A 16,281-nucleotide genomic window follows, 5' to 3' on the forward strand; every position below is an offset into this window, starting at 1 on the left:
AATTAATCACCAAACATGGCACTTGTCAAGCCATTTGAAAAAGCCTCATATATAAATAAAAACTTACAAATACAACTGATTTCTCTTCTCTAATTCTTGAGCATGTGGCCTCCTATTCACGGCCTTTGTTTAGCTACAATGTGTTCAAAAGTAAGCAACTGTATGCGAAGCTGTGCATCAAAACACTTCTCATTTCCCGAAAAGTTAGGTAATTCTCCTTGGTTTCTGAAGCGTCATAACTCTATTGATGCACAGGCGAAGGAAGGAGTTTGAATTATGAGCCAATTCAATCATTATGGTCGAATCTATTCATCGCCACGTCGTTATTCAGTAATGTAAATTCGAATCATATGGGACGATCAGAGCAAGATCTAATACTCAATTTCAAAGTATATCCTTTGTCTTCCCTCACGCTACTCTTATTACAGAAAAAGCTTTCATCCGTTACGCGATATTAGAGAAGTAATACCAGAAAAACCTGAATTTAATATCCTAACTTGTTATCACAACAACATTAGAAAACATTCATGAAAAGTTCGATATGCTTCCTACGAACAAGATCGTAGATTAGATGCAACTGAAGAATCTTCAAAAAGATGAATCTTCTTAGGGAATTAATGTGAAACCTTCAGTTTCAGCTTGAATCAAAACAGTACGGCAATGCCACTCCGCAAGATATCAACGAATAATAGGAAAAATCATCCTCATTATCTGTTTGCACTTGCACGTAGAGCAATGGTGAGTGTATGTGTATGATGCACATTTTAAAAAATCATTCCTCTCTCAATAGGATAACGAACTCTTATGACTGCAATCTGCAAAGTCTGTTATTTTTGATTATTCCTTGGCTGATTGTCCTGTCTTGAGGGGTGATAAACCTGCCTGATAGGATTATTTCGCTCTGCGTATATATGCTACTGACTCTTCTCATCATTTGACGAGCCATATAAAAGTTCTTGGGGTTATAGACTAGATTCAAATCCAGGTTTTTCCCAACCGTAGTTGTTTTGCTCGTCAGGTTGAATTAAAACCACACGACTAAGCTGTAAATGGATCCAAATAAATCTGCAATGAAGGAAATGATATCTTTCCTATGAATATGGTTAGAGACAATCCCTATGGAAAGGTAAAGGGAAACGTATCTCTGAATACAAAATTAGCATCGATGCAGTTCTATAATAGCAAATGAAGACAGCAAAAAACGAAACTTTTGTTTGTCCAAAGCAGATTTTTATTATTTGGATTGGAGAAAAGCAGCCATAATTAGGCTCTAATTTAACATGCAGGACTTTTCATTGTGCTTATTGAAAAGCATCAATAATTGACATAGCATAAAAAAGAACGGCAGATTAGAAAAATAGTCTAAAATTCAAAGTATTTTATCTATACTTTTAAACTTCATTAAAGTCTGATCAGCTTGGCAGGCGTCATATTTACTTTCTGTATATGCACAATCCACATACAAGAGGCCACAAGGCCTATAGCAAATGAATGCAATTGATCTTAAGATTCTTACTGATTCTTAATATGTGTTATCTGTAAACAGATGATGATCAATTTAATAATCCATACTGCTAAAATATAAGATTTAATTTATAACTTTAGAATTCACTAATAATTTATTTTTCTTTACTTCCAGGGAGAATTCAGTTATGACACCGTCAACAAAATGAAATATTTGGATTGTGTTGTTTCCGAAACTCTACGCGTGTTTCCTCCTGCAGTAAAGTAATCTACATTTTTATTGAGTATTGAGATTATTGTTATTATAATTTGTGTCAGAAAAATGTGGCAGTGTGATTTTCAAATTTTAATATCAAATCATCTTACATGAGTTTTGCTGATCCTAATTATAGTAGTGAAGAAAAGGCAAATTATGAAACATCAAAAATGTAGTCACTGTCTACATTGTATGTCTATTACTGTGAACTGATAGTACAGCATTTTCTCATTAATGGTCTTATTCGCTCCGATGGAATAGCAATAACTATTCTAATTTTATTATCAAGTTCTATGCTACTTATTTGATTTTTTCAATATGAATGCAGTTGATTTTTAGCTTATGCATAAAATTCATATGATATCTATATACTGTTGGCTTATTTATGACGAAATGAATATTATTAGTGGAAAACAAAAGGAAATTATTTTCATCCACAATTTCATGCTACTTTACTTATTTACATTTCAAAACAACATACTGTAATTTATATAATAAATTTTGACATTATAATTATTTAAAAAAATTGCAACTTTATTTTGAAAACTATTAAGAAATTTGAGATGCTATTGCTGGAGGAGGATCATGTTACTCTTATACGTCAACACCTACTACGTCAGTTTACTCATTGAGTTTTTTTTTTCTTTTAAATACGGAGACACTTTATTGATTTGTAAGCTCGTCCAAAACTAAAGTGTTTATCAAGCAGGTTTCTTACATTTCTTCTTTCGGGAATTAAAATTTTCATACCAACGATCTATATATTCTAAAGACGCATTTTTTTTCCTTCTTAATTTATAAATTTATTTTACATATGCTTTTTAAATTATCTACATCTCCTTTGTAATTACGTTGCCCTTTTATAAGAACACACACCCTTTTAGCGGTTGTTTCTCATAACTGTAGCTTATATTGGTTACTTTTTCGAAAACATTTGACTACCTTGGTGAGTAACAGCATGTTCTTTTATTAAAGTATAATTGCGTTTCTTATGCAAAGGAACTTGAAGTGAATTCCTAAAAATAAAGAAAAGGTCCGATAAAAATGGGATATGAATGGTTCTTCAAGCAGTCGGCATAAATATAATCGAATCTATTTAATAAATACATTATCTACTAACAACTGTCCGGACACTTTATGAATTTACAATTGATAAAAGCAAGTGAATCCTAATATTGGATATATCAACTTTTGGCTTTAATCACCTCCTTCCCCTATGAGGAAGGCTTTCCTCCAATGTGCAGCAGACATCAGATGGAATTTGTCTCCATTTTCCTCAAAAAAGAGCTGATTCAGCGACAGATCGAGGACATTCTGCTCTGGACATCAATCGCCGCCTCAATCCCCATCGAATACAGGTGTTCGACTGGGGATGGAAGTCAGAGTTTCTGCACAGGAGTTTAACACCCCGTCCCTCTTCATACCATTCCATAACAGCTGCAGCTTTGTGGAATGGGACATTGTCGCCTTGATAGTAACCTGGGTCTGTTCCATAAAACCTCCGCAGTGTAGGCAGCACCTGATTATCCAGATATCAAGGTAGTGAGTTACCTTCATGGAACCAGACAACGACCAGTGGTTCCACTCCACAGCAGCTGAATGCACCCAACACCATTACTCCTCCACCACCAAACTTTACTGTGGGCGAAACACACTGTGGTAACAAGCGTTCACCAGGCAGAATCCACACCCTGCCATTGGACTGAAAAACAGATGAATCTTGATCCATTGCTGCAGATTATCATTTTTCACTGATGAATTGTCTAGTTCACACCCTCTTTGCATCAGGCCATATGGGATGCCTTGTTCGTTGTTGTGATGTACGACGGCTTGTGTGGCGCTCCTCACTCTTGGAAATTCAGTAAATTGAGTTCTTTTCGTACAGTGTTAGTTCTCAGCATGGTGTTACTTGTACTCAAAAACTCATCCGATTGTGCCGATTGTAGCCAATTTTTGCATGCCGTTTGAACACACTGTCAGTCATTTTCGGCAACAGCCCTGGGTGTTTTCCTGCACTAGTGAAGCCAGAGCATCGCCATTTGTTGATTTTGTTTGCTGCAGTTCAGCGGCAATGGCACGTATGTATATGCCACCAAAATGACAACCCACCGATGACACCTCAATCGAAATAACAGTTATATATATACAGGGTGTCCCAAAATTCATGCAAGATTTAAATTTAGCGCTATTTGCGCTATTTGTGTTGCCAACGAGAAAAAAAAAAGACCGCGTGACAGCTGACAGTTCAGGGTTATTAAAAATGGAGCGCTACACGACAGAACAACGCATTTTCAACGCATTGTTGAGCAATATTTTAAAAATAAGGATGGTTTGGCAGCTACAATTCGCAATTTACGTACAAAATATGGTCGGAATAGTGATTTAACTTCATCAACTGTGAAAAGATTAATTAAAAAATTCAAGGAAACTGGATCAATTAGTGATCTTATACACTCTGGCCGTCCTTCAACAAGTCGTTTAACAGAAAACATCGAAGCAGTTCGTGAGAGTGTTGCTGAGAGTCCAGGAACATCAATTCGACACCGTGGTCTTGAATAGGGCATTTCGAGAAGCTCACTACAGCGTATTCTCACGAAAGATTTGCATCTTTATGCTTACAAAGTTCAATTGACTGAAGGGCTGAAGCCTGCTGACCACACACAGCGAAGAGAGTTCGTTGAATGGATTATGGAACAACAATAATAAGTGGATGCTTATTTTTCTAACAAAATCATCTTCAGCGATGAGGCTCATTTTCATCTTGATGGCTTCGTTAATCGACAAAATTGTTGCATTTGGGGTTCAGAAAATGCACGAGTGATTGTTGAGAAACAAATGTATCCACAACGTGTCACTGTTTGGTGCGGATTTTGGGCTGGAGGCATCATCGGTCCATTCTTCTTCGAAAATTTGACTGGTAAGGCAATAACAGTTAATGGTGCTCGCTATCGCGACATGATAATCCAGTTTTTTGTGCCTAAATTGCAAGATATGGATGTAGACAACATGTGGTTTCAACAAGACGGTGTCACATGCCATACAGCCCGAGAAACAATTAATTACTGCATGAGTCAGTTCCTGGTCGTGTAATTTCCCGTTTTGGTGATCAGAATTGGCCGCCCTGATCATGTTACTTAACGCCGTTGGACTTTTTTCTTTGGTGTTTTTTGAAGTCTAAGGTTTATGCCAAGAAGCCCACGACCACCCACGCCTTGAAGGAGGAAATTGAGCGTTGTATCGACGAAATTCAGCCACATTTATGCAAAACGGTCATGGAAAATTTCGAACAAAGAGTGCGTATGTTCCAGCAAAGCCGTGGAGGCCATTTACCCGAAATGCTATTCCATGCATAACCCTATACTGTATATTTTATGAATCAATAAGAAATTACAAATTTTAATTAAAAACCTTTGTTTTCAATCAAAATTACTTCATGCGTAAATTTTGGGACACCCAGTATATATATATATATATATATATATATATATATATATATATATATATATAATTCATCTGTAAAATTTAAAAAAATTTATTGTGTTTTTCACCGTAACTGTAATTCAAGTTTACCCTCAAGTTTACTGTAGAGGAGCTAGAGGTAACTGACAGATTCTTGACTCCCTTAAAAAAGTATGACGTACACAAACAAAAATTACTCGTACTTTCACCAGGTGTAATGGATACTGTAATACGATTAAATGAAAAGCTCACAATATTACTGCCTTCTTATGCATAGTTTGTGCAATTTTAATTAAAAAAATTAATTACGTTGTTTATTTCTCTACAGTTTGGAACGAAGAGCCGAGTATGATTATAAATTAGGCGACACTGGAATTGTTATCCCAAAGGGCATGATTGTTAGTGTTCCAGTGTATGCTATGCATCACGATCCCGAATACTATCCTGATCCAGAAGAGTTTATTCCAGAAAGGTAAGATTATCCAAATTTTCCCCCTGCGTTTAAAATATTTCAGGATTCATGATAGCTGTATAAATTTAGAATTTCTTTCGATACTCATGAGTTAACTGCTGTATTTTAAGGAAACTTTGAAGCATAACAATATAGTGACATCTGTGAACAATTTCTAGACCTACCTTTTGTGACAGACACACGCGAGTCATCACATCACATAACTAAGTGTAGTTTCCAAAGAATCGAGTGTGGTTTTCTATAGAAAACACTTACTTCTTGGAATTCTGGGATTACTTGAATTACTTCTTGGAATTTTATTTGTGATTAAATAATTAAGATAGTCTTATTAGATGAAATGTGTCACATAATTCATCTGTAAAATTTAATAAAATTTATTGTGTTTTGCACCGTAACTGTAATTCAAGTTTACCCTCACATACAACCTTACTACGTAAATATAGTGGGCAGGGGGGGTGCTTTTCAGTAAGTGAAACAAAATAACATCGCAATGAAACATATTCCAGCTGAACTTGATTACTGAACATAAAATTATAAGCTTACACTAGAAAAAACTAAATAATAATAATAATAATAATAATAATAATAATAATAATAATAATAATAATAAGCTAACGCCAATTATTCGCTTATATGGAGTATAAGCGAATAATTTCAATAATCAATCTCCAACGGTAGCGAATCAGAGATAGGTGGCCCATGTCATTCACTAATTATAGGGAGCCACCGGTGAAGAGACCGGCCAACAAGTGCTGCCATCTCTTGGTACCCAAGCATAACAGGATATGTTACTGTCTGAAATAATGTGGGTTATACGGTCGATTTTCTCCTCTAATAATAGATGAATTCGTATTTGTACTCCTGATGTCATACCGCATATTCCCATGCAAAACGTCCGTCATCTGTATACTTCGACGTGTGTGTGTGTGTGTGTGTGTGTGTGTGTGTGTGTGTGTGTGTGTGTGTGTGTGTGTGTGTGTGTGTGTGTGTGTGTGTGTGTGTGCGTGCGTGCGTGCGTGCGTGCGTGTATGTGTGTGTGTCCTGAAGAAAGAGTTTATCAAATTGAAGGGGAAGAAAGGCACAAAAGGTCAAAACGTTATCCGGGTTAACAAAATCGAAATATATTTTTGTTCCTTTGCCTCGAATAAAGGAGAGAGAGAGAGAGAGACGATATGTTTAAAATGCCGCAAGTCAATGCATAGTCAAAACCTGCGATTATCAAACTGATACGCATGTCAAATTTTAATCTTGGACGACTTCGTAATTTATACAGACAACTTCCGCTCCTGCTTCTCAATCTCCTATCATGAGTATTGTGTTGGTATTGCTTCAATATAATTCAGAAACTCTTCTACAGACCAAATGAAGAACTTTTAACTGCTTTTTAAAACCTCAATAAGAGGGGCTTTGTTCTCACAAAATGCGGCGAAATGGACGTCTTCATCTGAAAACGAAAGCAGAAACTCAAGCGTCTCTCTTAATTTCTAGATTACGCATAAAGTGCTGTTAAAAAAGTTGCGTACTGTGGTCTGTTTATTTTTCAACTTGAGGTTAGTGTTGGATCTTCATCCTTAAACTGCACATCTAATTCTGAGATATTGAGATTTAGTTCTCTCTCTCTCACTCCCATCCATGTGGCAGAACTTATGAAAAATTTCTAGAAATGAAAGCGAATCCTCTTCACAGTTTATCTGACAGAACAATGCCGGATTCTCGTTATTATCTGATAAACATCGCACTGCACAAATGAACAAAGCTACAGGTTATGAGAGTTATGATAAATACCAATCATCCAACTATTTTAAACATTTTTCGCGAAATTTTTCCAAACTGCTCCTGAAAACACAACCGTAACACTACCCCGGTTTAAAAAAAAAAAAAAAATTTCTTCCTTACTCATGTGTAACTTATATTCATTAAAGTAAGTGAGTCTCTGTATTGCTGTTGCAAGTGTAACGCGACATTTCTTTTTGGATTGAAAGATGGACGAATCTTGGTTAGAATCTAATCTAACAGGACATGATGAATCTCTCTCTGACAGAAAAAATGGCCACGAAAATAACAGAATTTCTATGCAATGCAAGTTTGCTTTGGCCATTTTGCCTGTTAATAATACAATGGCTTCATAGAAGTTCATCTGATAATTATAACCACACACACACAAAAAAAAAAAAAAAAAAACCAACACAAGCCGAGAGATTTTTCTGCTTTGATGAAAGGAATGGCCTTCTTTTGAAAGAAGAAAGCAACTCTTTTCATCTCAATATGTAAGATGCTATGTTTCTTCAGTCGATTTAGGTATATTTTACTTCTGAGATACGATAAATGTTTCTCTTAAATCGGCTCTCATCAGCAGAAATTGGTTTGCTTAGTAGAGATATCGTGACCTTCAGTTTATGTTATATTTACCTGCAAATCTTTCCATGGTCGCTGTTCATCAGAAGTGATATCTATAATTTGCCGATGATTTTCTCTTTCTTCTTCGCTCGCATCCTTTAATACTGTTCCTTAGAACTACCTTCTTTGTTTATGGTTCCAAAATGAAATCACCATCCGGGAATTTCTTTTATTTTAAACACAGTTAAGATGAATGAAAACCCTATGCGAAATTGGTTAATATCTCGTGAGAATCTTTTGTTTTCTTATTTAAAATATGTCAGTCATCGATACGTATCCCGCTGAACTGTTCTCAAAAGGATAGTCTCAAAACTTTAATATATCTAATAAAATACATATAACAAACGTATATTTTCGTTTTGTGGATAGATCCCAGGAATCAGAGACAGGAAATTAATTATCCTTAGATAACATGCCACTGACTAAAGAAACAAATGAAATTTCCTTAAAACATTTAAATTTCCGTAAAAAACCTTACTATGATTTTCTTGTTAAGATGAGGAAAGCAAGTATTAGGAAGTCTATTTGCTAAAATCAGATTCAGTTCACTGTTGTAATCGTGACTTTTAAACTTGATTATTTATTAGAAAGAAAATGTCGTAATTTGAACGTTGATAGTTGAAATTACATTTCTAAAATCATTTATAGGTTTGAACCCGAAAACAAAGCCAATCGACATCCGTTTACTTACTTACCATTCGGAGCAGGACCAAGGCACTGCCTTGCCATGAGATTCGCATTAATGGAAGTAAAACTGTGTCTAGCAAAGGTGTTACGCTATGTGAGATTCTCTGTAAGCCCTGAGACGAAGGTAAGTCTGGTTAATCAATTCTGGTACCAGCTCACTATGTTTACAGTTTTATATATTTCATAAACGGTAATAAATGGAGATTAAAGTTGTTGTTAATGATTTTATCTGAATTTTTATCACCTACACTGCGCCTAAAACGATATCATTCTGGATAATTAATTCATTTCGTGATCACCGTGCGTTTACTGATAGTTGGATTTCATAAATTGTGGGAATAAACTGAAGGGCAAGTAGCACAAAAATATTTCAAGTTTTCCCAAAGTTCGCTATGAAAAAAATCATACTGAGAGCATCTACAAATAACATTTTATGATTTAAACACCACAAATGAAACAATCATTTCTATATTAAGGAGTAAAGGATGATAAGAATAAGGTGGATATTGAAGTAGCGAAAACAGCCTATAACAGTGATTTTCAACCTTTTTCATAATATGGCACACCTAGACTAATTATTCAAATTCTGCAGCACACTAAATATAGATTTTTTTAATATTTTGTTTGACGATCAGGCAAAAAATATGTATAATTTTGATTGATTTATACACAAAACATATTAATAATAGTAATTACTTATCCTTTTTGTTCCAAAAAAAATTTAAACTATATTATTAACATTGAGTAAGAAAAACAATACTCAAAATTATTTTAAAAAATCTTTATTGATTTTTTTAAATGAATATTAAATGTATTAAATAAACATCTTCCTAGGCTTCCAGCCGCGATTTTTTTTTGTTCTTAATAATGTTCATTGCGGAAAAGCTTGATTCGCACAAATATGACGTGGAGAATGGAAGAAGTATTTCTATTGATTTTTTGGTGATATTGGGAAATTCACTTCTTAGAGATAACCAAAACGAAGTAGTATCTATTGGTGAATGTTTTAGTTTTAAACCTCTGTCATTTCTTATACCTGTTAATTCGTCCTCTTCTGTAATCTTTAAATTTACCAATTTACTCGCGCTTAAGATAAACGAATCTCTTATCCAATCGAAGAATGATATGTAAAGTGAGGGAAAATGTTTTTTAATATTTGTATTTAGTAATCTTAAGGTTTGTAAAATTAGATCAATTATATTTTCATTCAGCTTCCACTTCAAACATATTCACTGCATTTTATTTTCTGATTCTTTCTTCCCAAAGTATTAGATTTTCCTTGAATGCGTTAATTTTGTCAGTGGAAGTAAGAATGTTTTCACAGTATCACTGCATACTTTTATTAAGTGTATTTAAAGATTGAAATAAATCAGCAAGAAAGGCAACCTTACTGCACTAAAGCTCGTCGCTAAGAAAATCTGATAACGCACATTGTTGGGTTGTCAAAAAAAATTAGAATTTCCTCTTTAGTTCATAAAATCTTGATAAAACTCGTCCAGGAGATAACCATCTCACTGCTGTATGTATTAACAACTGCGTGTAAGAAGCTTCCATTGCGGAGCATAATGCTGCAAACAATCTCGATTGTAACGGCCTGGCTTTTGTATAATTGACAGTTTTGATAGTCTCGTCTAGTACTTTTTAAAGTTCAGGTACCAATGATTTTGACGATAGTACTTCTCTGTAGAGAAAACAATGTGTAAAAATAATTCTAGGATTCTTATTTTGAGCCAGTGTAACAAATCCTTTTACATTTCCTGACATCGAGCGGACACAATTAGTGCTAATACTGATGCAAGAATCCCAAGACAAGTTATGGCAATTAAAGTAATTATCAACAACATCAAAAATATCTTGGCCCTTCTTTGTTTCCGGAGTGATCGACAAAATAAAAACTGTTCTATAACATCTTCCTTATAAATAAATCTACTGAAGGCTAGAAGTTGAGCTTTACCAGTTACATCACTTGATTCATCCAACTGAACAGCAAACATATTTGCTTCTTTAATGTGAGATACCGCTTAAAAATGGAAATCTTTGGCGAAATCGTGAATATCGATAAACGTGTTATCTGACATAGGAATTTTTAAAATCTCCTTTTCACATTCCTCGAGAAACATGATATTAACAATTCTACAATATGCTGACAGAATTACAGATTCTGTAATTGTGTGAGATTTCATTTTTTTAGCAACGATTTCTGCGATTGTGTAACTGGCGTCTTGGACTTTTTCGGATTTATTTAGCACGTCCTACATGCTTAGTTTATGGCGAAAAATTAGCAAACAACGCTATGGTTCCAAGTAAATCAAAAAGACATTTACAATCTAAACATTCTCACTTGAGCGAAAAACCGGCTGAATATTTTAAAAGACTTGTAAATGATAAAACTATTCAAGCAAAAAGATGGACTGCATTTGTATCTTTGTAACTTGAATAAAATTAACTGAATGAAAAAAAATAAATAAAATAACTCTTACAGTTACATTAAAAATAAGATAATTAAATGAAGTTATTTGTGAACACTTATCAAAAGATTAAAGCTAATTAACACGCCATTTTAAATCGATTCACCAACCGGAAGTTTCGTAAAATATAAATAAGGGAGCTTCAGGTGCGGATGGAAGACCAGACACTAATAAATAAGTGAGCAAATTAAGACATTATTTCTTTCAATTAATTTGTTTTCACAAATCTCGGGGTAGACCTGAAGACCTCTCGCGGCAAACCGGTTGAAAATCTTTGGTCTACAAGGTACGTTAGTAGCTATTTTCCGTAGAAGAGGAGAAACCTAAAGTTTCATGAGAACATGACAAAAAAGTATTAACAAGTGTCGCGGTAATAAACTTCTTCCTATTAATTTATTTGCACGTTTACTCTGCATTGCAAAAATGAAACTAAATCAGTAGCACAATAAAGACATAACAGGAAGTGTATCAGATTTATTGAACATGTGTAAATATTATATATATATATATTTTTTTTCTATTTGAAAATATTCATACTCTAAATACTTTTTCAAGACATCGATCACCTGAGCTCAGAGGTTAAAAATGTTCGCAAAATAACCCGTTTTAAAAATTGGAGCAGAAATGAACTTCTCTTTGCATGCAATTCTAATACAATCATTTATTGTGCTTAAATGAAAATTTCTATTGCTTGTACTTAAAGTGGAATCAGTTTATAAGAATTATCTAATTATTCGTATAAGGTTCTCTCCCCTTTCTACCTCGTCCCTCAGGACGAGTTGAGCCCTCCTAATGAAGGTTTAAGTATGCATTTTTTTGTGGTTCTAGATCCGTTTGTACGTGTGTGTGTGTGTGTGTGTGTGTGTGTGTGTGTGTGTGTGTGTGTGTGTGTGTGTGTGTGTGTGTGTGTGTGTGTGTGTGTTCACGGAGCCGGTTTGCATATTTTGAGGTGCCAGAAATCAGAACTTAAGTATGAAAAACCGTTCACTTCCGTATAAGACAGGTTAAATCACCTTTACTCGAAACAGACCAGACAAAGATTCCTCACGTCATCATGGACCGGAATCGAACCCAAAGTTTTTCCACACACCAAAGGCTTCGTCTGTACCGACTGAGCTACGGAAGCTCTTTTATAAGAACACTGGACTGACATATTTTTCAATATAATCAAAGGTTTATTGAATTAGTCAATAACACACAAAAAAAACACATCTAGTTAGCGTTCATAACCCGTTTTCGTTACTCATATTTCGTTACTTATAGGTCGCCAACTGACTACTTACAGGGCCTCCAGCAAACTGAGATGGCACCCCAGGTTTTCGTTTGGTGACTGAACATTCTTAATGGATGTATTCTTCTTGCTTTGCAATCCAGGAAGTTTAAGAACAACCAGGTGGCATTTAATACAAAAAAATCATTAATCAAACTAAGCATAATTATAGAGAAATTTTAAAGCTATTCAGAATAAGAATAATGACAAGAACGTAATATAAAATGAACAAAAGAAAAGATAATTTTAAGAAGGGCAGATAACACAGAATGGGGAGAGGCGTTTTGCTAATGATAGACGATGAAATTATTATTATTACATGACACCTCCAGGGAGTGCAATGACTCTTCAAGGGAGGGCAACTATCCCACAACTCTCAGTCTCCGCTACTACTTTCATCATCTACACCAACACCATCTACACGACCACTAGTATTTTCACAGATAATCACGAACATCCATGCCCACAGCGGGATTCGAACCCGCATCCTTTTGGCTGGAGAGCAAATACGCTAAGCACTCGGCCAACCAGGCCGAGTGGTTTGCGTAATCAAAATGAATAGAAATGCCTCAAGATGGCAGGTATGTAGAGGTCAGTTCATTTGTGGCTATTTGGCGTGAAGTAGAGATCAACAGGATGAAATATTTAATCATTTAACCGATTGCTGCTATAATCCAGGAGGTATAAGGGAGAATGCAGATGGTATGCATTTGGAAATTAGCATGATGAATAACGGTCGAGTAATTATTACTGGGGATTTTAACTATGGGAGACATAGACTGAAAGAAGGAATGATAATAAGGAAGTAAATGGAGTTTATATAGTTTTTGAGAGATAACTACCTGAGACAGGATGTAATGGAAGGGACAAGAGGTTTGAAAGTGTTGGATCTGGTCATAGCGTCGAAGAACATATCAATAACTAATTTAGTTAAACTGTCTGCACTTGGAGAAAGCGATAATGTAGTCTTCACCAAGATTGTAAGGAGTGCTGAATATTCTTAAGAAAGGGTAAATATGTGGTTACAAGTCTGGTTTATGATAGACGGAGAAGTCAGCTTTCAGCAGTGCTATGGGAAATTTTGTTGGAGAAAGATGTTGATGGAGCAGGGAAGATTATCACAGAGTGTCTAAGGAAAGTAGTATCAGACTGTATTCTCAGATTCAGGAGGAGAAATCAAGTGTGAATAGTATTATTTCGCAGGAGTTGCAGACAAAGAGTTGCGGAGAAGTATAAAGAAGAAGTAAGTGATCAGCATGTCCATGAACAGTATAAAGTACAGGCAAAGTGGGTTACCTGTATGGCAAGGAAGGCCAAAGTTATGAGAGAAATCTAGCTGATGAGTCCAAACGAAATCCTAAGGAGTTCTTTCGCAATGTGGCAAGTAAAATGAGAATAACTATGGAAGATTGACCTTAAAAAGTGTTGATGGTAGGTAGGTAGGAAATGGAAGCAAATCAAATAGTTTAATTAGTGATCATTTTGCGAACGTGTACCATCTTGGTTGTAATATTGCAGTGCCGAATGTGTCACTAACTGATGAGAGTCTAAAAATAGAAGAAACAGAAGTGCTTAGTATATTACAGAACCTTAATGAACACTGCCACAATGTTAGCTGGCATATTGGCCCATGTGTTACGAGAATGTGCAATAGAATTAGCACCTCCCTTGACCAAGCTGTTTTCTTTCATTAAGCCTCATTTCTGGTAAAGTTCCAGTAGAATGGAAAGAGGGAAAATAATTCCATTGCATAAGGAAGACTCCATGATAGAAGTAGTAAATTACAGGAAAAGTCGAATATTAGGAGTGGTGGTTAAATTTTTGGCGAAATTGATAAAAATTAGAAATCCGGAATGGGGGATAGAAACAGAAAAAAATCATTCTGTCCCTTATATAGAAATATAAGGGACAGAATGGTTTTGTGAAGGATATGCTTGCCCTGCTAACATAGTTACTAAAATATAATATAATTCTATATATTATATTATATTATATTACTATAATAAAGTAACAGTGTAGTTCGACAAAGGAAATTCTTACTCAGTGATACTGCTGTACTTTACAAAGGCATTTAACAGGATTCCACAAGGAACTCTGTTAAATGTACCGGAAGTTTGTGATCTATATTAGAGGGTGGACAGATATGAAAGAATGGTTTATGGAGGAGCTGAGTCCAGTAGAAGGCATGTGACTAGTGGTGTAATTCAGGACTCGTCACTTGGTCCTCTGTTGTTTAATTTGCACATTAATGATATTGGAAATAATTTGAAAAGAAAATCGACTTATTTGTTGATGACGCAAACTTGGGAAGAGCGATAGTGAATGAAATTGATGTAGATATCTTGAAGGATGACTTAAATATACTGGCAGCATGGGCTAAGGAATAACAGCGATAAGGTAGCGGGCTGTCAGTTTATCGTGGCTGTGTAACGTGATACATTTCTGGAGGATGTAATGTGTACTATATTAATCGAAATGAACCTCAAGAAATTGAGAAGGCAAGGAACTTGGAGGTTATTGTGGAGATAGAACTTAAGTTTAGAAGGCATATTCCGAAGGCAAAACATCACATCAGGTTACATGGCAGTTGAAAAACATACTGGCAAACAGGGACAGGGAAGTAATCGTTCCACTTTATAAGGCATTAATAAGACCACATCTGGACTACTGCGCACATCTCTGGTCACCTTGATTCCTTGTTGATGAAGTTGTGGAGAGGATGGATCTAGAGGCGAGTGACAAGGATTGTTGCAGGTCTGCAGAATGTTTCATATGAGGAAAGATTGAGCGTCTTGGGCTCAAAAATTAGCTGATATGTGTAAGAGAGGCAATCTGATAGAAGCATTTAAATTATTAAAGGGGGTTTTATAGGATTTATACTGATGACTTTTTCTGTTTTCATATTCATTATCCCTTTATCCAGTTGCAAAGACGTTATTATGCGATGTGGTACAATTGTATTTGCATAACCTAGATCTATTAATTAAATTAATTCAAAGGCCAAAGAAATCAGATTACCAACAACGATCCGTGGTTTAGTAGCAACTGATAAATAAATGCATTTTTAATTAACCTTTTAATAAATCAAGTTTGAAAATTATAGAAAAATTAGAGTTTTTTAATCAGCAATTTTGACATCCTTTCACAGGTTGTTCCGGAATTTTTCAATTCTGCTTTTCTCCAACCAAAAGCGATACCTTTAGCCGTGAAAGCTCGAAATGACGTTCCATCAACTAAAGAAACATCAATGTAATGATTGAAAAATGCAGAGTTAGCAAACGAAAGGTTGAGTTAATGAACTCAGAAAGCACACGATATGAAATATATTTTTCTATGTAATATAATGTAATTACCAGTGACTTTAATTGCATACTGTGGTTTTTGATTATTTTTAATAATTACAAGTTGATTTATGTCAAATGCACAACTTTAAAAACGTTTAATAGCAATAAATCTCTACAAGTTTTAATCATCTTTATGTCTTGAAATATGTATGTAATTATGTGTTTCATTTTGTATTAAAGAACGAATAGAAATGTTATGAGTGAACATTCCATGAAAATTCACCGAAAAACAATTCATTGAAAGACAATTTATCGAATGCAATTTAGCGAAAAAGCAATTCATCGAATGCAATTTAGCGAAAAAGCAATTCTCCAAATAAACAATTCACTGAACGGCAATTTAACGAATGGCAATTCTTCGAAAAGGCAACTCATCGAATAAACAATTCATCGAACCACAAATCATCTAGTTTGTCGTTCGATGAATAATTCACCGAAACCTTTTAATTACGCTATGTCAGAGA

The 16,281-nt window shown here is 34.9% G+C and overlaps 1 protein-coding gene across 1 annotated transcript in view; it reads left to right on the forward strand.

Moving 5' to 3' along the window:
* LOC150095501 (cytochrome P450 3A8-like) overlaps positions 1 to 16,014 on the forward strand; it is a 50,667-nt gene extending 34,653 nt beyond the window's left edge. Inside the window, exons 11-14 of the mRNA XM_090410005.1 lie at positions 1,640 to 1,728; positions 5,508 to 5,651; positions 8,697 to 8,859; positions 15,622 to 16,014. Of these exons, the coding sequence (XP_090266131.1) occupies positions 1,640 to 1,728; positions 5,508 to 5,651; positions 8,697 to 8,859; positions 15,622 to 15,726 (501 nt within the window). The 3' untranslated portion in view covers positions 15,727 to 16,014. The remainder of the gene's footprint in view (positions 1 to 1,639; positions 1,729 to 5,507; positions 5,652 to 8,696; positions 8,860 to 15,621) is intronic.
* The last annotated feature ends 267 nt before the right edge of the window (positions 16,015 to 16,281 follow it).

The sequence above is a fragment of the Typopeltis vanoorti genome, chromosome 20 (genome assembly GCF_054136105.1).
Source record: "Typopeltis vanoorti isolate ZY-2024b chromosome 20, IOZ_Tvanoo_1.0, whole genome shotgun sequence".
Classification (NCBI taxonomy): Eukaryota; Metazoa; Arthropoda; class Arachnida; order Uropygi; family Thelyphonidae; genus Typopeltis; species Typopeltis vanoorti.